Here is a 26,833-nt window from a genome sequence, read left to right on the forward strand (position 1 = left end):
CTGTGAGTGAGGCAGATATGTGGATCAAGAAGGTAGAAGTGGAGGAGCCTCAGCCCTTGCTTGTTGGACAACTGTCCAACAGGTTTGAGGTTCTTGTATGGATGAAAGGGGGGGGGGGGGCTACAGGGTGGATGAGCGAACTGACCATGGCACTATGGTATAGGAAGCCATTTAAGCGGGGGGAGTTAATAGGAATGTAGTGGTAGTAGGAGTTAGTATAGTCAGTTAGTTAGTATACTTCTCTGTGGCTGAGAGCAAGAGTCCAGAAGACTGTGTTGCCAGGTGCCAGGGTTTGGGACATCTGGTCTGGGCTGGAGAGGAACTTGCAGTGGGAGGGGGAGGATCCAGTTGTCATGGTCCACATAGGTACCAATGACATAGGTAGGACTAGGGGAGAGGTTCTGCTTAGAGAGTATGAGCACCTAGGGGCTAATTAAAGAACAGAACCTCAAAGGTAATAATCTCTGGATTATTACCTGAGCCATGAGCAAATTGGCATAGGGTAAATAAGATTAGAGTTAAATGTGTGACTCAAAGATTGACGTGGGAGAAAAGGGTTTTGATTCATGGGGCACTGGCAGCAGTACTGGGGGAAGTGGGAACTATACCGCTGGGACGGCCTTCATCTGAACTGTGCTGAGACCAGTGTTCTGGCAAGTCATAGAACTAGGGTCATAGGAGGGCTTTAAACTAAATAGTGGGGGTGAGGGATCAAGTGAGGGAAGATGCGATAAATTAAAGAGAGAGGACAAGGCAAGAGAGCAAGGCAGCACTAAGGGAATTGATAATCTGAGTGTGGCAGGAAGGTACAGAGCATACAAACTCAAGAATGTGCCAGCACACAAGGCTAGTGGTTGCAAAAATAATAAAAAGACAGAATTATAGGTACTCGATTTGAATGCACACAGTCTTCGCAACAAGGTAGATGATTTGATGGCACAAATGAAAGTAAACAGGTATGATCTAGTTGCCATTATGGAGACGTGGCTGCAGGGTGAGCAAGGCTGGGAACTGAATGTTCAAGGATATTCGACATTTAGGAAGGATAGGCAAAAAGGAAAAGGAGGTGGGGAAGAGTTGTTAATAAAGCATGAGATTGTACATTAGTAAGAGAGGATCATAGATTGGAAGATCAAGATGTAGAATCAGTTTGCGTGGAGCTAAGAAACAGCAAGGGGCAACAAACATTGGTAGAAGCTATTTATAGGCCACTCAACAGTAGTGGTAATGCAGGGCATGGTATAAATCAGGAAACAAGGGTAATACAATAATCATTGGAGAATTCAATCTGCATATAGACTGGGTAAACCCAATTAGCACTAGCATTGTGGAGGACGAATTCCTGGAATGTATACAAGATTGTTTTCTAAAACAGTGTGTTGAGGAACCAACTAGAGAATGGGCTATTTTAGATCTAGTAAGGTGCAATGAGAAAGGACTAATTAAACATTTTGTTGTAAAGGACCCTTCAGGGAAGAGTGACCATAATATGTAAGAATTTTACATTAAGTTTGAAAATGATGTAGTTCAATCTGAAACTAGGGTCTTAAATCTAAACAAAGGAAACTACCAAGGGATGAGGGACAAATTGGCTGTGGTAGATTGGGAAACTACATTAAAAGGTATGACAGTAGACAGGAAATGTCTAGAATTTAAAGAATTAATACAATGGTTGACAACAAATTTACACTGCTTTGAGGCACAAAAGCCCTGCAGGAAAGGTGATCCAACAAGAGAAGTTAAAGATTGTATTAGATCAAAGGAAGAGGCTTATAAAGTTGTTAAAAATGTAGTAAGCCTGAGGATTAGGAGCATTTTAGAATTCCGCAGAGGAGGACCAAGAAACTGATAAAGAAAGAGAAAATAGAATATGAAAGTAAACTAGTGAGAAACATAAAAAACAATGATAAATGCTTCTACAGGTATTGTTACGACCGACCGCTCAAGTCAAAGCCCCCAATCAAAATATACAATTCTGATTGTGGTGGGAGAAAAGCACCCTTGGTTCAGTCCTGTCCCTCCACAGATCACCGAACATATCATTTTAAACTTTCCAAATTAAAGAAAGACCCAGCCAAATTGTACCATCTATTAACCCCTGAATGAGTCTAACCAAACCAGGTGTCTTCATATCAACAAATTAACTGTTTAATTAGAAAAACTAAATTCTTAAACACTACTAAAATATAAACAACATTTAAAATAGAAAAAATTAGTGTCCTTGCATATTACGCTCCTGCTGAAGTGAAATCTTCGCCAGAGGCAAAGAGGAGCAGAGCCCGAGGAGCAGCAGGACCGGAGGTAAAAAAAACACGCCAAAATCCTGTGTGGGAGAGGGGCAGAGAGGAGCAGAGCCCGAGGAGCAGCAGGACCAGAGGTATAAAAAGCATGCCAAAAACCTGTGTGGGAGAGGGGCAGAGAGGAGCGGAGACCGAGGAGCAGCAGGACCGGAGGTATAAAAAGCATGCCAAAAACCTGTGTGGGAGAGGGGCAGAGAGGAGCGGAGACCGAGGAGCAGCAGGACCGGAGGTATAAAAAGCATGCCAAAAACCTGTGTGGGAGAGGGGCAGAGAGGAGCGGAGACCGAGGAGCAGCAGGACCGGAGGTATAAAAAGCGCACCAAAAACCTGTGTGGAAGAGAGGCAGAGAGGAGCCGAGCCCAAGGAACAGGGCAAAAGAAATCGAAAATTGACATCAGAGTGACGTCACATCGAACAGTGACAGCAGGGAAACAGAAAGCAGCTGGGGTCAGTATTCAGGTAAATTTTTAATTTAATTGAATCAACATAGAGTAAGACTTGATTGATTTATAAGTATATAAACAAAAGACTAAAGTGGTTTAAAAAAAAACTAAAGACCAGTTGGAAATTTAAATAACAAATTAAAATCTAATTATATAAAATAGAGTTGCAGGGCCAGGTGATGTGTTGTACCTGCATGATGTAGGAGCTGGTGGACCCCATTGTGGTTCCTGGTGACCACATCTGTAGCAAGTGTTGGCTGCTCGAGGAACTCCGGCTCAGATTTGATGAGCTGGAGTCTGAGCTTCGGACACTGCAATACATCAGGGAGGGGGAGAGTTACCTGGACGCTGTGTTTCAGGAGACAGTCACACCCCTTAGATTAACTCCCTTGAATTCGGCCAGTGGTCAGGGACAGGAGGGTGTGACTATGAGTGAGACGGGAAGAGGGATCCAGGAGGTAGTGCTGCAGGAGCCTCAGCCATTGTCCTTGTCCAACAGGTTCGAGATTCTTGCTCCCTGTGTGGATGAGAGCAGGGACTGTAGGGTGGATGAGCAAAATGACCACAGCACCATGGTACAGAGAGCCATTCAAGTGGGGGGGAGAAAAGAGAAATGTAGTCGTAATCGGGGATAGTATAGTTAGGGGCATAGACACTGTTCTCTGTGGCCAGGATCGAGAGTCCCGAAGGCTCTGTTGCCTACCTGGTGCCAGGGTTCGGGATATCTCATCTGGGCTGCAGAGGAACTTGGAGTGGGAGGAGAAAAATCCAGTTGTCGTGGTCCACGTAGGTACCAACGATATAGGTAGAACGAGGATAGAGGTTCTGCTGAGGGATATGAGCAGCTGGGGGCTAAATTAAAAAGCAGAACCAAAAAGGTAATAATCTCCAGATTACTACCTGAGCCACGAGCAAATTGGCAAAGGATCAATAAGATTAAAGAGGTAAATGCGTGGCTGAAAGATTGGTGTGGGAGAAATAGGTCTGAATTCGTGGGACATTGGCACCAGTACTGGGGAAGAAGGGAGCTGTTCCGATGGGACGGGCTCCACCTGAATCATGGGGGGACCAGAGTCCTGGTGAATCACATAACTAGGGCTGTAGATAGGGCTTTAAAATAAATAGTTGTGGGGAGGGGGGGGGGGGGGTTCAGTTGCATGGAAATACAGGAAGTTAAAGGAGAAGCTAGGAGTGCAGGTTATTGGTGAGGCTGATTGTTACCAAACTGTAAGAAGTATACTGGTTAAACCAGAAGAGAGAAATAATAAACAGGCGAATAAAGCATCAGTGCTGAGGGACAGGTTAGGGGGTATAGCCCAAATAAGAGTTCTATATACAAATGCACGGAGTGTAAGGAATAAACTAAGTGAGTTGCAGGCGCAAATTCAAATGGAAGATTATGATGTGGTGGTCATTGCGGAGATGTGGCTGCAGGATGGGAATTAAATATACCTGGTTATAAAGTTTACTGGAGGGACAGGGAAAATGGCAGAGGGGGTGAAGTAACCTTACTGATTAGAAATAATATCACCTCATTGGTGAGGGAGGATATAATGAGGGGAAAGGATCTAGTGGAGATCTTAAGGGTGGAATTGAGGAACAGAAAAGGATCTAAAACTGTAATAGGTGTTGTGTGTAGACCCCCTGGTCGCAGTTCTGAGGTGTTAGATTGTACAAATGCACAAATTAGACAAGTGTGTAACAAAGGCAGAGTAGTATTAATGGGGGATTTTAACTTACACATAGATTGGGAGAGGCAGACTAGCACCTGTCAGAAAGGTAGTGAATTTCTTGAATGTGTCCGGGATAGTCACCTGCAGCAATATGTCCTGGATGAACATAAGAACATAAGAACTAGGATAAGGAGTAGGCCGTCCGGCCCCTCGAGCCTGCTCCGCCATTCAATAAGATCATGGCTGATCTTTTCGTGGACTCAGATCCACTTACCCACTCTCTCACCGTATCCCTTAATTCCTTTATTGTTCCTTAGCTTTAAAAACGTTTACTGAAGTAGCGTCAACTTCTTCACTGGGCAAGGAATTCCATAGATTTACAACCCTCTGGGTGAAGAAGTTCTTTCTCAATTCAGGCCTAAATCTGCTCCCTCTAATCTTGAGGCTATGCCCTCTTGTCCTAGCTTCACCTGCCAGTGGAAACATCCTCTCTACTTGTATCTTATCTATTCCCTTCATAATTTTATATGTTTCTATAAGATTCCCCCTCATTCTTCTGAATTCCAATGAATATAATCCCAATCTACTCAGTCTCTCCTCATAAGCCAACCCCCTCAACTCCGGAATCAACCTAGTGAACCTCCTCTGCACCCCCTCCAGTGCCAGTACATCCTTTCTCAAGTAAGGAGACCAAAACTGCACACAGTACTCCAGGTGCGGCCTCACCAGTACCTTATACAGCTGCAACATAACCTCTCTGCTTTTAAACTCAATCCCTTTAGCAATGAAGGACAAAATTCCATTTGCCTTCCTAATTACTTGCTGTACCTGCAGACCAACCTTCTGCATGCGATTCATGCACAAGGACACCCAGGTCCCTCTGCATAGCAGCATGCTGCAACGTTTTACCATTCAAGTAATAATCCTTTTTACTGTTACACCTACCGAAATGAATGACTTCACATTTATTAACATTGTATTCCATCTGCCAGACCTTTGCCCACTCACTCAATGTATCTATGTTCCTCTGCAAAGTTTCACAGTCATCTGCACACTTTGCTCTGCCACTCATCTTAGTGTCATCTGCAAACTTTGACACTCTACACGTGGTCCCCAACTCCAAATCATCTATATAAATTGTAAATAATTGCGGTCCCAACACCGATCCCTGAGGCACACCACTAGTGACTGATTGCCAGCCAGAATAGCACTCATTTATCCCCACTCTCTGCTTCCTGTTAGTCAACCAATCCTCTATCCATGCTAATACTTTACCCCTAACGCCATGCATCCTTATCTTGTGCAGCAGCCTCTTGTGCGGCACCTTGTCGAAGGCCTTTTGGAAATCTAGTTACACCACATCCACTGGGTCCCCATTGTCCACCTTGCTCGTAATGTCTTCATAGAATTCCAAAAGTTTTGTCAAGCATGACCTGCCCTTCATGAACCCAATGGGACAATTTCTATCGAGATGCCCTGCTATTTCTTCCTTGATAATAGACTTAAGCATCTTCCCCACTACAGAGGTTAAGCTAACAGGTCTATAATTCCCCATCTTTTGTCTACCTCCCTTTTTAAACAGTGGCGTCACATCTGCTATTTTCCAATCAGCTGGGACTACCCCAGAGTCCAGCGAATTTTGGAAAATTTCCGCCAGTGCACCTGCTATTTCTCCTGCCATCTCTTTTAGTACCCTGGGATGCATTCCATCAGGGCCAGGAGACTTATCAATCCTTAGCTCCATTAGCTTGCCCAACACTACCTCTTCCGTAATAATGATTGTTTCCAGGTCCTCACCTACATTCGTCTCTTTGTCAATTACTGGCACGTTATTAATGTCCTCCACTGTGAAGACCGATACAAAATACCTGTTCAATGCCTCGGCCATTTCATCCTATCCCATAACTAAATTCCCCTTTTCATCCTGTAAAGGACCAACTTTTACTTTAGCCACTCTTTTTCGTTTTATATATTTATAGAAACTTTTGCTATCTGTCTTTATATTCTGTGCTAGTTTTTTCTCATGTTCTATCTTACTTTTCTTCATAGCTCTTTTTGTGGCTTTTAAAGTTTTCCCAATCTTCTAGTTTCATGCTGTTTTTGGCCACTTTGTATGCCTTCTCTTTCAATTTGATAGCCTCCCTTATTTCCTTAGACACCCATGGCAGATTACCCCTTTTCTTCCAGTCCTTCCTTTTCACTGGAATATACTTTTGCTGAGCACTTTGAAAAATTGCTTTGAAAATCCTCCACTGCTCGTCAACTGTCCCACCATAAAATCTTTGTTTCCAGTCTACTTTAGCCAAGTCCTCCCTCATTCTATTGTAGTCCCCCTTGTTCAAGCACAGGACCCTGGTATTGGATTTTATCTTCACACTCTCCATCTGTATTCTAAATTCAACCATACTGTGATCACTCCTTCCAAGAGGATCCCTAACTATGAGGTCATTAATTATTCCTGTCTCATTACACAGGACTAGATCTAGGATAGCTTGCTCCCTCGTCGGTTCCATTACATACTGTTCAAGAAAACTATCACGGATACACTCAACGAACTCCTTCTCAAGGCTACCCTGACTGAGCTGGTTCGACCAATCTACATGTAGATTAAAATCCCCCATGATAATTGCCGTACCATTTTTACAGGCATTAGTTATTTCTTTGTTTATTGCCCGCCCCAATGTGATGTTATTATTTGGTGGCCTATAGACTACGCCTATCAATGACTTTTTCTTCTTAGAGTTTCTAATTTCCACAAGGTGACAAGGCGACAGGCAATATTAGATTTAGTTATGAGTAATGAGCCAAATTTAATTAGTAGCCTAACTGTGCGTGAACATTTATCAAATAGTGATCACAACATGATCAAATTCAAGGTAGCGTTTGAAATTGAAAAACACGAGTCAGCTACGAGAATTTTAGACTTGGGTAAGGCTGACTTTACCGGGATGAGACAGAGACTGTCCACGGTAAACTGGGTAGATCTGTTAATGGGTCAAACGACTGAAGAACAGTGGAGAATATTTAAAGAAACATTTAATGAAATACAGAGCGAAGAGGAAAAAGCTCAACTTCACAGAAAAAACAGCCATGTCCAACTAAAGAGATTAGGGAAAGCATAAAAAAAATGGCTTACAAAAATGCAAAACACAGCACAGATCCAGCCGAATGGAATTGATACAAAGACCAGCAAAGGGTCACAAAGCAGCTTACAAGAGCTACTAAAAGAGATTGTGAAAGGAAACTTGCAAGGGACATCAGAATCAATAAGAAGAAATTTTGTAGTTACATAAAGGGAAAGCAAGTGGTCAAGAGCAATGTAGGCCCACTAAAAGCGGAAAATGGAGATATTGTAATTGATAATGGGGAAATGGCAAACATGTTGAACAATTACTTTGCCTCGGTATTTACAGTTGAAAAGGAGGATAACTTGCCGGAAGTTCCGAAAAAATTAATAGCAGATAGGGGACAGGGACTTAATACAATTAATGTAATTAAAACATCAGTAACAAGGAAATTAATGGAACTAAAGAATGAGAAATCCCCAGGACCATATGGTTTCCATCCGCGGGTGTTAAAGGAAGTAGGGGAGCACATTGTTGATGCCCTAACTATAGTCTTTCAGAGTTCCCTAGATTCAGGAGTGGTCCCTTTGGATTGGAAAGTTGCACATGTCACTGCATTTTTTAAGAAGGGTGAAAGGGGGAACCAAGGAAATTACAGACCAGTTAGCCTGACATCTGTGGTGGGCAAGTTGCTGGAGTCTATAATCAAGGATAGCGTGACTGAACACCTAGAAAAATTAGAAAAATAATCAGGGACAGTCTACATGGATTCATGACAGGGGTTAAGTTACGAGGAGAGATTACACAAATTAGGCCTGTTTTTGCTAGAATTTAGAAGGTTAAGGGGTGATCTGATCGAAGTCTTCAAGATATTAACAGGAAAAGACAGGCTAGATAAAGATAAATTATTTCCACTGGTTGGAGATTCTAAAACTAGGGGGCATAGTCTAAAAATTAGGGCCAGAACATTCAGGAGAGATGTTAGGAAGCACTTCTTCACGCAAAGGGTGGAAGAGGTTTGGAACTCTCTCCCACAAACAACAGTTGAAGCTCGAACAGTTGTTAATTTTAAATCTGAGATAGACAGATTTTTGTTAAACAAAGATATTAAGGGATATGGGCCAAAGGCAGGTATATGGATCAACCATGATCTCATTGAATGGCGGGACAGGCTCGAGGGGCTGAATGGCCTACTCCTGTACTATCTTCCTATGGTCCTAATGTGGAACAGTCCAAGGTTGCTTGAAGTCCTCACAGCCGTCCGATGGGGGAAAGGAAAGGTTCTTTAACAGTAGAACAGTCCGTAGTCTAGTTCAGCAGTTGAATTGATGCTCTTCTTTTCCAGCAATGAATTTCAACAATTACAGTTCAGTAGTTAAAGGAATTAGTTATTTTCTTTTAAGAAATTAACATGGCTTGACATCAGAATTCTGAGAGTATAATAAATAGGGTTTAAATAAACCGAGAAAGAGCTCTCATTTCCTTCAGTATATGCTGGTTCAGCTGTCTGTGTATCTGTCAAAAGCCAGTTTTTCAACGAGTTTCAAAAGTCAATCGGCAACAACGTATCTTGTGTCTTTGGTCCTGAGTGGCTGTATCCTATGGCAACGAGAATGCATTAGAAACATAGAAACGTAGAAAAATAGGAGCAGGAGTAGGCCATTCGGCTCTTCGGGCCTGCTCCGCCATTCAATACGAACATGGCTGATCATCCAAACTCAGCAACCTGTTCCCGCTTTCTCCTCATATCCCTTGATCCCTTTAGCCCTAAGAACTATATATAACTCTTTCGTGAATCTGTTTAATGATTTGGCCTCAACTGCTTTCCGTGGTAGAGAATTCCACAGGTTCAACACTCTCTGGGTGAAGAAATCTCTCCTCATCTCAGTCCTAAATGGCTTACCCCATATCCTTAGACTGTGACCCCTGCTCCTGAACTCCACCGCCATCGGAAACATCCTTCCTGCATATAGTCTGTCCAGTCCTGTTAGACTTTTGTAGGTTTCTATGAGATCCCGTCTCATTCTTCTAAACTAGCGAATACAAGCCTAATCGACCCAATCTCTCCTCATACGTCAGTCCTGCCCTCCCAGGAATCGGTTTGGTGAACCTTCGCTGCACTCCCTCCATAGCAAGAACATCCTTCCTCACATTAGGGAACCAAAACTGCACACAGTACTCCAGATGTGGTCTCACCAAGGCCTTGTATAATTGCAGCAAGACATCTCTGCCCCTGTACTCGAATCCTCTCACTATGAAGGCCAACATACCATTTGCTTTCTTAACTGCCTGCTGCACCTGCATGCTTACTTTCAGCGACTGGTGCACAAGGACATCCAGGTCTCGCTGCACCTTCCCCCTTTCCCAATCTATCGCCATTCAGATAATAATCTGCCTTCCTGTTTTTGCCTCCAAAGTGGATAACCTCACATTTATCCACATTATACTGCATCTGCCATGTATTTGCCCACTCACTCAACCTGTCCAAATCACACTGGAGCTTCTCTGCATCCTCTCACGGCTCACACTCCCACCGAGCTTTGTGTTGTCTGCAAACTTGGATATATTACATTTAATTCCCTCATCTATATCATTAATATATATTGTGAATTTCTGGGGTCCTAGCACTGATCCCTGTGGTACCCCACTAGTCACTGCCTGCCACTCGGAAAAAGACCCATTTATTTCTATTCTTTGTTTCCTGTCTGTCAACCAGTTCTCTATCCATGTCAGTACCTTACCCCCAATCCCATGTGCTTTAATTGTGCACACTAACCTCTTATGTGGGACCTTATCGAAAGCCTTCTGAAAGTCCAAATACACCACACCCACTGGTTCTCCCTTATCTATTCAACTAGTTACATGCTCAAAATATTCCAGAAGATTTGTCAAGCATGATTTCCCTTTCGTAAATCCATGTTGATTTTGTCCGATCCTGTCACTGTTTTCCAAGTGCTCTGCTATTACATCTTTTATAATGGACTCGAGCATTTTCCCCACGACTGATTTCAGGCTAACCGGTCTATAATTCCCCGTTTTCTCTCTACCTCCTTTTTTAAATAGTGGGGTTACCTTCGCTACCCTCCAATCTGTTGGAACTGTTCCAGAATGTATAGAATTTTGTAAAATGACCAGCAATGCATCTACTATTTCTCGGGCCACTTCTTTAGGTACTCTGGGATGTAGATTATCAGGCCCTGGGGATTTATTGGCCTTCAATCCTGTCAATTTCCCTAACCCCATTTCCCTACTAATATTGATTTCATACAGTTCCTCCTTCTCACTAGATTGTATGTTCCCCATCATTTCTGGGAGGTAATTTGTGTCCTCCTTTTGTGAAGGCAGAACCAAAGTATGTATTTAATTGGTCTGACATTTCTTTGTTCCCCATTATAAATTCCCCCATTTCTGACAGTAAGGGACCCACATTTGTCTTCACCAATCGTTTTCTCTTCACATATCTATAGAAGCTTTTACAGTCAGTTTTTATGTTCTCTGCAAGCTTACTCTCATACTCTATTTTCCCCTTCTTAATCCCTTTGTCCTCATTTGATGAATTCTAAACTGCTCCCAATCCTCAGGTTTGTTGCTTGTTCTGGACATTTTATATTTCTTCTCCTTGGATCTAATACTATCCTTAATTTCTTTTGTAAGCCACAGTTGAGCCACCCTTCCTGTTTTATTTTTGCGCCAGACAGGAATGAACAATTGTTGTAATTCATCCATGCACTATTTAAATGCTAGTCATTGCCTATCCACTGTCAACCCCTTAAGTAACATTCCCCAATCTATCATAGCCAACTCGCACCTTATACCTTCATAGTTTCCTTCTTTGACACAGCCTCTGGAGCTTGTTGCCTTAAAGCAGTACTGCTCCTTTTCCAGCCTTAAAGGCACACCGCATTCTTCCTGGAAAAAAAACTACACTATGTAAAAAGGAAAAGATAAGCAAGACAAATGTGGGCCCACTACAGGCAGAGAGTGGAGAATTTATAATGGAGAACAAAGTAATGGCAGAGAAACTAAACAAATACTTTGTATCTGTCTTCCCAAAGGAAGATACAGAAAACTTCCCAGTAATACTAGAGAACCAAGAATTAGTATTAGTAAAGAATTAATATTAGTGAAAAGGCACTACTGGAAAAATTAATGGGACTGATAAAATCCCCTGGACCTGATGATTTATATTCAAGAGTGTTGAAAGAGGTGGCTGTAGAGATAGTGGATGTGTTGGTGGTCATCTTCCAAAATTCTATAGATTCTGGAACGGTGTCTGCAGATGAGAAGGTAGAAAATATAATCCCAATATTTAAGAGAGGAGGGAGAGAGAAAACGGGGAAGTACAGACCTGTTAGCCTGACATCAGTAGTATGGAAAATGCTAGAATCTATTATAAAGGATGTGATAACTGGACATTGTTACAACCGAGGTTGGAGAAATGCACTGTCTTTCTCTAGTTCCATTGCTCCACAGGTCACAACATATATTTCAATGTTTTACCCAGTTACCGATACGGCTAATTATATACTTTAATAATTTCAGAATAAAAATCCACTAACCAGGTTTCTTTAACAAACAACAAAATTGTTTTATTATAAAACAAGATTTATTCAATAAAGATGCAAAGCATATTAAAACACAATTTGAAATATGGAAGTGTAAATATCTACCCATCTAAAATAACCTACACACATGCACACCGGTTAAAGAGAAAGTAAAGAAAATGAAAAACTGTCTCTGCAGAGATCAACTTTAAAAAAGTGCTTTGGCCAAGTTATTGTCATTATTGAAGAAAGAGGATAAGCTATGGAACGTTCCAAATGGTCTTTGGTCTGACCTCCGAGTAGATGTAGGCGGCTGTCACTGGGATCTTTCTGGAGCAGTTCTGTTCAGGACATCAAGGAGTAGTCTTGCCAGCTTTTCGGGAGAATTACTCCATCACTGGTTTCAGATATCAAACTGGATTCTCAGAAGAATTATCAAAACAGGTGGAAAAGGATGAATTGGGTGGCTTCTCTCTTAGCAGGCTACACACCAACTGAGCATTCAAACAGTCCAAGCCCCAAGTCAGAAAGCCGAAAACTCCTGACAACCATAAACCTAAACATGTGACTTCTCTGTATCTTCTCTTCCAGTAAGTGTTATTTTGAAAAAAAATCCAAAGCGTCCTTCCAATAACCTTTAAAAAAAATAAATCCAGGTATCTCCTCAGTCTTTCAAATGAACCAATATTCACAATCTTTTAAAAACGAATCCTTAAAAAATATTAATAATAATAATTAATAACCTTCATGACAACACTTAGAAAATAATGGTAGGACTGGGCAGAGTCAATATGTATTTATGAAAGGGAAATCATGTTTGATAAATCTGGTAGAGTTTTTGAGGATGTAACTAGCAGAATAGATAAGGGGGAACCAGTGGATATGGTGTATTTGGATTTTCAGAAGGCTTTCGATAAGGTCCCACACAGGAGGTTAGTAAGCAAAATTAGAGCACATGGGATTGGGGCTAATATACTGGCATGGATTGAGAATTGGTTAGCAGACGGAAATCAGAGAGTAAGAATAAACGGATCATTCTCAGGTTGACAGGCTTTGACTAGTTGGATACTGCAAGGATCAGTGCTTGGGTCCCAGCTATTCACAATCAATTATTTGGATGTGAGAACCAAATGTAATAATTCTAAGTTTGCTGATGATCATAAAACTAGGCGGGAATGTGAGTTCTGAGGAAGATGCAAAGAGGCCTCAAGGGGATTTAGACAGGGTAAGTGAATGGGCAAGAACATGGCAGATGGAATATAATGTAGAAAAATGTGAAGTTTTCCACTTTGGTAGGAAAAACAGAAATGCAGAATATTTCTTAATTAGTGAGAGATTGACAAGTGTTGATGTCCAAAGGGACCTGGATGTCCTTGTTCATGAGTCATTGAAAGCTAACATGCAGGCGCAGCAGTTAGGAAGGCAAATGGTATGTTGGCCTTTATTGCAAGACGATTTGAGTACAGGGGTAAAGAAGTCTTGCTGCAATTGTATAGAGACTTGGTGATACTGCACCTGGGGTATTGTGTATGGTTTTGGTCTTACCTAAGGAAGGATATACTTGCCAAAGAGGGAGTGCAACGAAGGTTCAACAGACTAATCCCTGGGATGACGGGACCATTCTATCAGGACAGGTTGAGGAGACTGGGTCTATATTCTCTAGAGTTTAGAAGAATGAGAGGTGATCTCATTGAGGCATGCAAAATTTGTACAGGGCTTGACAGGGTAGCTGCAGGAAGGATGTTTCCCCTGGCCAAGAGGAGTCTAAAGCTAGGGGACACAGTCTCAGAATAAGAAGTAGGCCATTTAGGACTGAGATGAAGAGGAATTTCTTAACTCAGATGTTGGTGAATCTGTGGAATTCTCTATCCCAGAGGGCTGTGGCGCTCAGTCATTGAGTATGTTCAAGACAGAGATTAATAAAGATATCAAAGGAAATGGGGAGAGTGTGGGAAAATGGCGTTGAGGTAGAAGATCAGCCATGATCTGGTTGAATGGTGGAGCAGGCATGAGGGGCCGAATGGCCTCCTCCTGCTCCTATTTCCTATGCCTAAAGTTTGAATATTCTACAGGGAGTGGTCTGACTGGTGCTGAAGTTCATTTAAAAGTTTATGCTAAAACAAGTTGCTTACAGACATAGGTGGTCTGGTAGGCCTTCCTTTTGGATTTGAGCATGACTGGGAAAATGAAGAGTGTCCATGCAGAACAGGAAAAGCTGCTAGAGTAGGGAGTGGGAGAAGGGCTCATAGCAGGAGGCATATCTGAGGGTCTCTGGGGAGCAATTCTCCTGGTTCAACCTCAGTGAGGACAAATATTTGAGATCCATTGCTTCACTAGTGAGATTATGACTGAAATCTACCAACTGCTTCAGCCACAACAATACCCTCAAAGCTGGGCAAGGACAGCATCACTAAGGCTGTCAAGATGACCATGGCGCTTAACGTTTATACATCTAGCTCCTTGCAGGCATCTGCTGCACAAGGGAAATCACTGAGGCTCTCTATACATAAAGAGGCAGCTTCATCTCACTCACTTTTGCGAGAGACAAGCAGGCAGAGTGAGCTCAAGGGTTTGCATGGATTGCAGGCTTCCCCATGGTGCAGGATGAGATTGACTGCACGAACATGTCTTGCATGCGCCTTATCTGAACTCGTAGATTTTCACGAACTGAAAGGGATTCCACTACCTTATTGCGCAGCTGCTATGCGACCACAGGCAGAGTGTCATGCAGATGTATGCCCGTTATCCTGACAGTAATCACAATTCCTTCATCCTGCAGCAGTTCTTTGTGCCAGTTGTATTGGGACAAGGGTTATCCACTCCAGTCCAGAACTCACACGCATGACGTACAATGAGAGCCATGCTGCCACAAGGAATATTATAGAACACACTATCAGCATCCTCAAGCAATGTTCTACTGCCTGGACCGCTATGGAGGAGCCCTGCAATGCTCAGCTCAGTGGGTATCAAGATTTGTGGTAATTTGCTGCATGCTGCACAACTTGGCCATTATGAGGGTGCAGTTCTTGCCACCACCGATCAGGTGAGGAGCTGAGGAGCATGAAGAAGAGGAGGAGGAGAAGCAGGTGGAGGTAGAAGTACAACAGGAAATGGAGGAACAGGAAGGGAAGGAATGATTTGCTTTTATATAGTGCCTTTTACAACCTCAGGACCTCCCAAAGCACTTGACAGTCAATGAAGTACCTTTGGTACCTTGAAGTGTAGTCACTGTTTTAATGTTGGAAATGCAGCAGCCAATTTGTACACAGCAAGCTCCCACAAAAAGCAATGTGATAATGACCAGATAAACTATTTTGTGACATTGATTGAGGGATAAATATTTTGAGACAGAGATAACTACCCTGCTTGTCTTCGAAATAGTGTCATGGGATTCTTTATCTCCAATTAAGTGAGCAGTGGTAGGGGTGGCATCAGAAATGCTTTCATTCTGAGGGAGTACAGCAAGCTCATGCTCCATGGAATTGCTGTCACACTTTGGGTAGTGGTGAGGGGAGAGGATAAAATAAGAAGTTTGCACCATCTGCAGCTTCTAAGTCAGAAGAAATAGTAGCATGTGAGAAGGAAGATTAGATATTCAGATACCCCCATCCTCGATGCCTACAGTCCTGTCAGTAGTCACAGTCTGTGATGGCCTTTCCCATGGTGGCCGGCACTGTCTCCTCCATGTAGGTTAAACCATGCAGGCATGCTTGTCCTCATCCAGTTCTTCTCTGCTGCCTGCTGTTATGTGCTACCTTCTGAAAGAGAGAGGGAAGTATGTCAGTGAGTGTCCTGCAGTATGTTCTTCCTGCATCTTCGGTTCCGAAGAAGGGTCACTGACCCGAAACGTTAACTCTGCTTCTCTTTCCACAGATGCTGCCAGACCTGCTGAGTGATTCCAGCATTTCTTGTTTTTGTTTCATGTTAAATTTATATTGGCTTTGGTTTGAGTGTTAAACTAAAATTTATAAAACTGAAATTTGTCCGGTTGACTTTTGTTTCTGAAGTTGTGGTCAGTCAGTGGACTTGATTCTTTTGGTTTGTTAGTGGTCTTCAAGGGGATCATAAGTTATTCCTTCCTGATCTCATAGAGGGAGAATTGGGAATGTTATTATGATGTAGTTCTCCCCAACATCTTTTGTACTTAAAACAATCTGTTGTCTATAGTAAGAATGAATACCAGTTTCCCAGTGCAAGAGTTGCTAGCATAGGTTCATTTTACAGTTGTGTCCACTGACTTTTATTTTCTTCATTCCTGGGATGTGGGCGTTGCTGGCTGGACCAGCATTTATTTCCCATCCCTAATTGCCCTTGAGAAGGTGGTGGTGAGCTGCCTTCTTGAACCACTGCAGTCCATGTGAGGTAGGTACACCCACAGTGCTGTTAGGAAGGGTGTTCCAGGATTTTGACCCAGCGACAGTGAAGGAAAGGCAATATAGTTCCAAGTCAGGATGGTGTGTGACTTGGAGGGGAACTTGCAGGTGGTGGTGTTCCCATGTATCTGCTGCCCTTGTCCTTCCAGGTTGTAGAGGTCGCGGGTTTGGAAGGTGCTGTCTAAGGAGGCTTGGTGCGGTGCTGCATCTTGTAGATGGTACACAGTGCTGCCACTGTGCGTCGGTGGTGGAGGGAGTGAATGTTGTGGATGTGTTGCCAATCAAGTGTGTTGCTTTGTCCTGGATGGTGTCGAGCTTCTTGATATTGTTGGAGCTGCACCCATCCAGGCAAGTGGAGAGTATTCCATCACACTCCTGACTTGTGCCTTGTAGATGGTGGACAGGCTTTGGGGAGTCAGGAGGTGAGTTACTCACCGCAGGATTCCTAGCCTCTGACCTGCTCTTGTAGCCACGCTATTTAAATGGCTACTCCAGTTCAGTTTCTGGTTAATGGTAACCCCCAGGATGTTCATAGTGGGGGATTCAGCAATTGTAATGCCATTGAATGTCAAGGGGAGATGGTTAGATTCTCTCTTGTTGGAGATAGTCATTGCCTGGCACTTGTGTGGCACAAATGTTACTTACCACTTATCAGCCCAAGCCTGGATATTGTCCAGATCTTGCTGCATTTCTACATGGACTGCTTCAGTATCTGAGGAGTCGTGAATGGTGATGAACATTGTGCAATCATCCCCACTTCTGACCTTATGATTAACCTTCCTGCAGGAGCAGGAGGAAGCAACATTTTAGGCTTTAGATGAGAGGGTTTATCAGCAGACATAAAAGCACATTGGAAAGCCAGGAAGTTATTATCTGCTACCCCCTCCCCCCACCCCACTCCCGATTAATTCCCTCCTTGGGTTAGCATAGAGTTTTCTGTTTTTTAAAAAATTCTCAACTACTTCCTCCATGGTTTTTTTCCTTCCCTACTTCTCCTGAATGCATTGAAGTTGCACAGGTGTAGATCATCATCCAGTGTTGAGTCCAACTTGCTATTTTTCATGTATGAGCCATTGGCAAGTTTTTGATTGTAGGTCTCAATCTGATCCTGTCCTCGTTCAATATTTGCAAACATGCACTTTTGATAAGGATATTTGGAAATCAATCAGCCAGCTTTCTCCTCCTTAACCCTGGGTCACTGAGCTTAATCGTAGAGCTGCCTGAGATCAGCTAACTCTACTGATTGAGGATAGTTGCTCCCTGGTAAATATGTCACAGCTACTGGATAAACTTGCTGAGGCATCGGAATAGCAATTTAAGTTCAGAGCTAGTAATGATTTACGACTATGAATCCAATATCTGCTGAATTGTTTCCCTATGGAACATTATATCGCATAAGAACTCAAGTTTAATGTGTGGAATAAAAGCAACCAGGTAGGCATATCCTGAATCAGGATTATCTAACGTGTTCGTTAACAGCTGGTTATGTATAAAATGTGAATGTCCAGATCTAATTATTTCAGCCTCATGCTGACACTTGCAGAAGAAACATCTGCTGGCTGCCATATCTTTAGCACTGCTGCTAGTTACAGGTTTTTTTGCGATCTTGCTTTTGCATTTTTAATTTTCTTCAGTCATTTACTGATTTTTCAACTTTCTGGCACCACTTTTGCCACATTAAACATTGTTGTTCCTGGTATATTTGTGTTTTGATGAAGATTTTTTTTCTGTACTGGTTTGCATTGAGATATTCTGTATTCACACGTTTAACATCAAGTTAAACATAAAGTTGTAGCGAGTATACAGTGTAGAAACACCAGAACTATACTACAGATTTTGAACTGCAATTACAAGGAAAGACTTGAGATATTGAAACTGTTTTCTCCTGGAATAGAGAAGGCTAAGAGGAGATTTAACAAAGATAGTTTACTTTTAATTCTGAAACAGTGAAAGGTTACTTCCTTTGGTTGAACAGTCAGTGAGGGAGGGGAGGGGGTTATCAATTTATAATTGTCACTAGCAGAGTAAAGAGAGAGGAGTGGAATAGTTCTTTATGCACAGTGATGTTGGGAGCATGGAATGCTTTGCTGCCGAGAGTGGTTGAAGCAGAGATCGTAGCATCCTTTGAGGAAAAAGTGGTTTAAAATTTGAAGCCGAGGAGCAGACAGGACTTGAAATATATATCCACCACAGAAAATTGATTTACCTTCTCTAACCTGAAAAGAATGAACTTTATTGCAATCAGGAAAATGAGTGCGTCATTAATATCTGCAAAGATATGTGCAGGAATGATTTACTGTGTGTTGCAACAATAGCTTTTAGTTGGGATAGAAGACAGCAAAAGGAATTTGTAGAAAATGGCTTATTAAAACTAGACACCAGAGAAGAGTTTGCTTTTTTATAAAGCCAGAAAGCACTGATATAGTTCACTACATTCAAATAACCCCCAAGCTCATCTATGCAATCACACATTTATTCAACGATGTAGCTCATTTGGATGTAACACATTCACACATCTGCTACACTCTGTCTTACATGACTAAATAGTGCAGTAGAAACTAGTCAGGGAGAAAAAAATAATAATAAAAAAAAATCAAATACCCACTTTAGTATCAGTGGGGAGAGGAAAGTCTACAAATCTGCATCCCTCTCTTGCTAACAATGCTTCCAGACCTCCAGTGTCCCAAAACACAGACATCAACAATGCAGATGATTTTACCTATTAGGATAAAGAGCTAGCAGCACCACTGAAAAGCTCATGTTACTGTCCTAATTCAATGCATGTTTTAGAATGAATTGTCAATATATTCTGCAATGCCCACAAAGATTATTTAATTATTGGTTAAAATCCCCAAAATTCATTTAATCATTTTGTCTGTTGTGTTAATTTCTATCATTTCCTTTCAGGTTACAGTGGCCTTGATAAGTTTCTTTGAAACAATGTTGCTGGCTTATCTCAGCTATAAGGTAAGCATTTCTATTTGAAATGGTTTCTTGGCAACCCATGCTTTGCATGAACTCTCCACATTCAGAGGATCTGTCAGATTGATTTTACTAGCTGGTCATGAAACAAAGGTCAGGAAAATTTGCATAAAATGAATGGACGAGGTAACAGCCTTTTCCAGTTCTGCTGTTAAGTAGTAGATGCACTTATCTGTTTCCATTTTACCATTCAGATGGCCAAAATTTGGCAATAGCTGGATAATAGTGGATTAAAATATTACTTTTAAACAATACAAAAACATACTACAGTACTGTGTAAAATGAATGTTAATTCTTGTCCTGGTGAATAAATCAGTAAATTATGAGGCACATGTAAGGGCATGTTTTTGTTTATTTTTTAACAGAAAGCAACTCAGAAATGAATGTATGAACTGGGGGAAACTAGAAGATAAATTAAAATTGTACTCTTTTGGGCAAAAAAAAACGGAAATGAAGTTGTAACTTCACAAGTGTATTAAGGCCCTGTTAAGTCTTTGCTAATGAACCTTGTTAAGATGCAGCTGTTTTCCACTAGGAGCAATTAAAACAACCAGATAGGAATTAGTTCACTTGCAGAACTGAAGTTTGCATAATTTTGGATTAGTTAAACTGTTGGCAAGTTTTCTGTGAATGTTACATCAGCTGTTTCAATATCCACACTGACAGAAAAGGGCTGATTGGGGTCATAGGTTGGAGAGGCAACAGAAGAGATTTACTAGAATGGTTCTTGGGATGAGGGATTAGTTATGTGGACAGACTGGGAGAAGCTGGGATTGTTCTCCTTAGAGCAGAGCAAGTTAAGAGGAAGTCTGGCAGGATCTGTGAAGAGAGAGAGAGTTAACATTTCAGATTTATAACCGATCAGAACTGGAAAAAGGCTGGAGATGTAACAGGTTATAAGCAAGTACAGAGGCAGGGAAAGGGGCGGAGGGGGCAAGGAACAAAAGGGTAATGTCTGTGATAGGGCGGAAGGCAGGAGAAATTAAATGACTTTCAATTTAGTATACTGTGTTCGCTGACCACGATGCAGTCTCCACTCCATTGGAGAGACCAAACGCAGGTTGGGTGATCACTTTGTCAAATACCTGCATTCAGTCTGTTAGTGTGACCCCAAGCTTCCAGTCACCTGTCACTTTGATTCTCTGCCCTGTCCCCTCTCTGACCTTGAACTCCTACATTGTTACACTGAAGCTCATTGTGAGCTTAAGGAACAGCACCTTATCTTACGATTAGGCACTTTACAGCCTTCCGGACTCAAAATTGAGTTCAATAATTTCAGATCATAACCTGTGCCTCCATTTGTTTTGTTTTTGTTGTTGTTTTTGGATGGTAGTTGTGGTTTCTAACCCATTTACACTTCCTCTAGACCCATCTTTTGTTTCTTTACTTGATCCATTAGCATCTCCTTTTGTCTTGCAGCATCATCCCTGTTAGCATTTAATTCCACCCTGTCACAGACCTTCCTTTGTTCTTTCCTCCCTCCCCCTGTGTTATATATTGTTATATCTTTTGTAAAGAGCTAGGAACTAATTATGTGTGTAAAAGCAAAATACTGCAGAAGCTGGAAATCTGAAATAAAAACGAGAAATGCTGGAAATACTCAGCAGGTCTGGCAGCATCTGTGCAGAGAGAAGCAGAGTTAACGTTTCAGGTCAGAGACCCTTCTTCAGAACTGACAAATATTAGAAATGTAAAAAGTTTTAAGCAAGTAAAGCAGGGGTGGGGCAAGAGATAACAAAGGTGAAGGTGTTGATAGGACAGGGTCACCGAGAATAACTGACCAGAAGGTCATGGAACAAAGGCAAATGGTAATGGTGTGCTGATAGACAAAGCGTTAGTACAGAGAGGGTGTGAATGACTGTAAAGCACAGAGCACTCCAAGCACAAACATAAAAAAACACATAAAAAAAACAGTGGGTAAGCACAGTGGGAACTAAACAAACTGAAAAAACCTAAAATAAAATAACCAAATAAAAAAGGAAAAAGCAAAAAATAACTAAGTGTAAGTGTACTCCCGTGTGCCACATTCACTGCTGCACTCAAGTCATGTGGCATGTAACACTATACCAGGTTCAAACAGTTTTACCAAGCAGCATGGACACAAAGAGCTCCAGCATTTCTAAGTTTAAAGTGTGATTATTTCTAACTTGTGGGAACCAGAAGGCATAATATCCTGCCTCTGTACTTGTTTTAAATCTGTTATATCTCTAATTTTCTCCGGTTCTGACAAAAGGTTATCAGCCTGAAATGTTAACTCTGTTTCTCTCTTCATAGATATCTGGCTTACTGAATATTTCCAACATTTTCTGTTTTTGTTTCCAATTTCCAGCATCTGCAGTATTTTGCTTTTGGCTAGGAGGATATTTGAGAGAGGTGTCATGAAAGGTTTAGATAGAGTAAATAAAGAGGAACTATTCCAGGCAGGAAGGGCTGATAACCAGAGGGCACAGATTTAAGGAGATTGGCAAAAGAACCAGAGACAATGTGAGAAAAAAAACGTGTGGTTAGGATTTAGAATGTATTGCCTGGGAGGGTGGTGGATATAGATTCTATAGTTGTTTTATAAAGGGAATTAGATACATACTTGAAGGAGAAAACATTCCAGGCCTCTGGGGGGGGGGGGAGGGGGGAAGAGCTGGGGTCTGGGACTAACTAGATTGCTTTTTGAAAGAACTGGCACAGACTCTATGGGCTGAATGTCTTCCTTTTGTACGAAACTATTATTCTATGATAGTTTGCACCAAAAACTACATATATATCCCAACAACTACCACTGGGATTTTTTAAAGCAGTTTACTGCACTGAGTGGCACTTCAACAAGCTGAGCTGCACGCTGTACATCAGCACTTAAAACAGATGGGCAGTAAAATGAGTAACAGACTAATCCACTATATGCTCCCTCTTCCTTATGGGTAGCTGAAATGTAGTTATTTTGCTTAGTAAGCTACTATGAGTATAAAGAAGGCCAGCTCTAGACAAACAATCAATTGAAATGTAATTTTTAATACAAGCAAGTCAATTAGCATAGTTTTTAAATCTTGAATTATAGCTTAAATTTAAAAGTTGCCATTTCTAAACTTGGAGGTTGATTGCACATGGAAGGTGGTGGATTTTAACTGCTAGGTTTCCAGTGGGAACTACTGGCTTAATTTAATTTCCAGGCACACAGCAGTATTAAACCATGCAATTTTAACTGCTGGGCCTCATTAACACATCACCTGCTTACCTGAACAGATGTGAAGTGGTTCCTGGCCTCTGAAAAATCATCAAGGATTAAAAGAGAATATTGCTTATGAATTATGACCCTGCTGGCTTTGGGGAGGTGGCTTAGCTGCCTTTTCAGAAGTGTCCATTAAAATTGGAAACAGCGGGATCTGGGTGTTTAAGGCAGGGCATTTTAACTGCCCACCTGTCCAGTTTCTGCTGAGCGAGTAGGGTCAAAATGACCCCATTAATTCTAATACTATTAGATTTATAAGTTCTTCAAGTCTAGAAAAATTGCAAGAGTGAAATGGGCTGATAGATTTGCTGCTTTGCCTTTTTTTTACACAATGTCCCACTCCAGAACTGCTGTAATGTCCCTGGTGATTGCTTAACTAGTTAAGTGATCGTTGAGTCACTTGAGAGACACAAATGAGCATCATTGCAGGCAAATTTTAATTGCCCAGGTTTCTGCCTTGAGGCTAACAACATTACATAGAGCAGACTCAGTCAGAAGAAAATGCAAATGAATGATGATTTGTGATGAATAGAAGAAAAATGGCAAGATTTAAACCCCTGTTCTAAGAAGCAAAAAAAAATCCCTCATAGCACAACAAACATGAGCTTCTTTAGCAATATCGCTTAATAAAATTCGCAGCTGATACTTTGGGCTGAATTTTGTGCGGCCGTTTAAGGTGGGTCCGGTGGCACGGGGGGACGGAGAATCCCAGAGCCGGATGCCCAAAACCTGGTGTCGTTCCATAGGTTCCCGATTTTGTCAGAGGCGGGGAGGTACCATGACAGCATTGACGTCCCGATGCGACAGGAACCTAATTTAAATTGCTGAAATAAAAACAAGAAATGCTGGAAATCTGAAATAAAAACAAGAAATGCTGGAACCACTCAGCAGGTCTGGCAGCATCTGTGGAAAGAGAAGTAGAGTTAACGTTTCGGGTCAGTGACCCTTCTTCGGAATTTTGCTTTTATTAAATTGCTGAAATGCTGTTTAACATGAATTTAAATGTAATTATCTCCGATTTAATGACGGGACCATGATTTTGTGAATCGTGTGTGGCACTCGCCAGCCTTCAGCTTTGTGACCGTTAAAAGCTGGCGGCACCGAGGCAAGAGGTTGCGATGGGGAGGTAACCTGACCATTGTGGCATAGGGGAAGTGGAGGGCTCTGCGACCATTGCTGCTCTGCTGATTTGGCTCTGCAAGGGGGTTGTGTGCATCACGGGCTCTACAAGAGGGTTGTGTGTATTGAGGGGCTCTGCAAGGGGGTTGTGTCTATCGGGGGTTCTGCGAGGGTTTAGGTTGGGTGTATCGGCGGGGGGGGGGGGTGCATTAGAGGCTATCATAAATGCTATGTTACTGTGTGTGGTGGCTTACACTGCTGGAAAAGATGGTCGCCCAACAGTAACCTTTAGCTTTGAGCTACAGCAGGCATTCCGCCCAGCAAATAGCGATAAGTATAGTTGCCAAGGCAGGCTCCTCTCTGCATCTGAAGCAATCCAAAGGCCCCAGGACACCTGCCATGGGTCTCATACACCCCGTATTTTTGGATCCCTTTGACGTGTTGAGGTGCTCCAACAGAGGCAGGCCCAAAAGGCAGCTGCGCCTGACCCTGAAGCTCCATGACTAGAGCAGCAGCAGCCTGGCAAGTCAAGAAGGACCCACATACGACAGAGAGTCTACAGAGGACTCGCATCACCTGCCTTCAAATGTCCTAATGACACTATCATTGAAGACTACGGCTCTCCAGGAAGGGCGTCACCGACTTATCCAGCCTTTTGCATGTCGATTTGCAACCTCTAGTATTTGGGGGTCACCCTATGCCAATGACCCACAAGATTACCATGGCGCTAAACTTCTGTGCATCTGGATCTTTCTAAGGATCAACTGGGGCATGTGTGGGTTCTCCCAGGCCTCAGCCCATCGCTGCATCAAGGAGGTGACCAATGCTCTATTCAAGAGGGCTGGTGACTATGCACTACTGGACCGACCCTGACAGTCAGGCTGAGAGTGCCATCGGTTTCAGGGCCATAGCTGGATTCCCACAGGTGCTAAGTGTGATAGAATGCATGTGGCCATCCAGGTTCCCATGGACCAGCCAGCCACCTTCATCACCGGGAAGGACTTCCATTCAATCAAGGTTCAACTGGTCTGCAACCACTGATAGCATTTCCTGCAAGTGTGTGCCCGCTTCCTGGGAAGCAGCCACGATGCCTACGTACTTTGACAGTCCAGATTGCCTCAGCTTTTCAATCCCCCCGCTCACTTTCAGGGACAAGGGCTACCCATTGACGACATGGCTTTTGATGCCTGTGCGGAACCCCTGCAATGCAGTGGAGGAGAGGTACAATGCGAGTGACTGTCGAGCAAGCCATTGGGCTGCTGAAGATGAAGTTCTGCTGTTTTGATTGATCCAGTGGAGCCCTGCAGTATGCCCTATCAAGGGTCTCGCTTGTCGTAATGGTCTGCTGTGCTCTGCACAATCCAGCACTACAGAGGGGGGAGGCCTTATAGGAGGAAGATATGCCTGAGCAACAATCATCCTCCTCTGACGAGGACACAGAAGAGAGACAAGCGCAACCAACAATGGATGATGATAACACGGTGATGGAGACCAGACATGTTGAATAATGCGCAAAGGAGACACGGGACAACCTCATTGTGACCCGTTTTCAGCCACCCTGATGTCCACTCACTGAAAATCCATTAAAGACTCACCTTCATGCATACAGTCTTCTGCCTCCTTTCCATCTGTGTTCCCTTAATGCCGACCAGCTGTAATGCATGCCAGTGCTCATGGGAGAAGATATGTTAATGAGATCTGCTATCACATTAACATGATAATGAGGGCTGTAGTCGCATTGACATTGCACTAAGGGGTAGTGTGGAAGTCAGAAGTTCACATCAAGACATGTTGGAACATGGTTTTCACACAATGATGGCTAGTGATCGGCACAAAAAAGGGTTTAATTAAATTCCAAGTAACATATTTGCAACACCCGTGAATACCCGAGTGTGGCTAACTACTTTTCATGTAATACATTTGCGGGTACTCCTATGAAGTGTGCCGCCTGTGTTAGCAGCTGTGCTGGAGACAGGCTGCTGATCAGGATACCGCTTGGCCCGAGATGACTTCGGTGGCCGTCCTCTGGGTGCCTGAGGCCTGGAGGGCCCCGACTTCCTAAGGGTTTTCTGCATTGATGCAGGGCTCTGCTCAGGTGTTGCGGCTGCTGGAGCTGGGCTCACTGGCAGAGGGGCTGAGGAGCCGGTGCCCACACTTGGAACGCCCTGAAGGGAACCCCCCAGATGTGGAGGGCAGCCTCTCTCCTCCCTTTCAAGCCTCGCTGGAACCTTCCTGCTCACCAGAGAAGGATGAGGAATGGGAGAAGTCTCCAGGCTGCTAGTCCTTCTCTCGCGCCTTGCCACTGCTGAGCTGAGCCCATGGCCAAGGTGATGGTGTGCAGGTCCTGGCGCATCTGTGGAATCTGGCTCTCCATGAGGGATGCCAACCTCTCGATGGAGGAAGCCATGCAGTCTTTTGTCTGGGACATGGTAACATGGATGGTCTCCTCCATCGTCTGCTCAGGGTTGCAAATGGCCTCTGGCATCTCCGCCAGATGTTGCCTTACTACTCCCTGCAACTCCAGCATGTCCTATGCTGTCGACAACAGAGGCTCATCATGAGCCTGGGGCTCAGCATGGGCCTGGCCACCGACAGTCCTCCGACAGTCAGAGGCCTTGGCTTTCTCAGCCTCCGCCAGCTGGTCGGGTACGTGTGCAGTGCTCCCACTAACTAGTGACCCTGATTCTAATGCTGAACGATTACCCACCGAGGTGAAAGTATCTGCACAGGTGGAAGGTGCAGGAGAGTCATGGGACGGTGCATCCTCTGAATGATCCTCCTCCTCAGAGGTCGATGGGTGCCCCTCTAGCGCTGCAGTCACCTGTGAACGCTGATCTGCATGAGTGAACAGAAACATGTGTGGGTTACGCTGCACATATCCCGTTATGGCAAACATGCCTGAGGTAGTTCTCCATCATTCATGAACCTTTTGCTGAATGGCAATAACCACTCTCTTGAGCCTGGACTCCAGTCTCCCAGTCAGATATAGCACGTCCGCCCTGGCTCCCTGCCAGTTCTAAAGCTTCATGCCTGGCTTAGAGGACAACTGTCAGGGACCCTTCCACCAGTCCTAACTGCCTCCCTCCTATTAGGAGCCTTCCTCTCCTACAAGAT

General features: G+C 43.1%; 1 protein-coding gene across 4 annotated transcripts in view; it reads left to right on the forward strand.

Moving 5' to 3' along the window:
- LOC137372567 (potassium channel subfamily T member 2) overlaps nt 1-26,833 on the forward strand; it is a 921,357-nt gene that overhangs the window by 302,281 nt on the left and 592,243 nt on the right. For all 4 annotated transcript variants that reach the window (XM_068036495.1, XM_068036496.1, XM_068036497.1 and 1 more), the window contains one exon: nt 19,306-19,365. In XM_068036495.1, the coding sequence (XP_067892596.1) occupies nt 19,306-19,365 (60 nt within the window). The remainder of the gene's footprint in view (nt 1-19,305; nt 19,366-26,833) is intronic.

The sequence above is a fragment of the Heterodontus francisci genome, chromosome 8 (genome assembly GCF_036365525.1).
Source record: "Heterodontus francisci isolate sHetFra1 chromosome 8, sHetFra1.hap1, whole genome shotgun sequence".
Lineage (NCBI taxonomy): Eukaryota > Metazoa > Chordata > Chondrichthyes > Heterodontiformes > Heterodontidae > Heterodontus > Heterodontus francisci.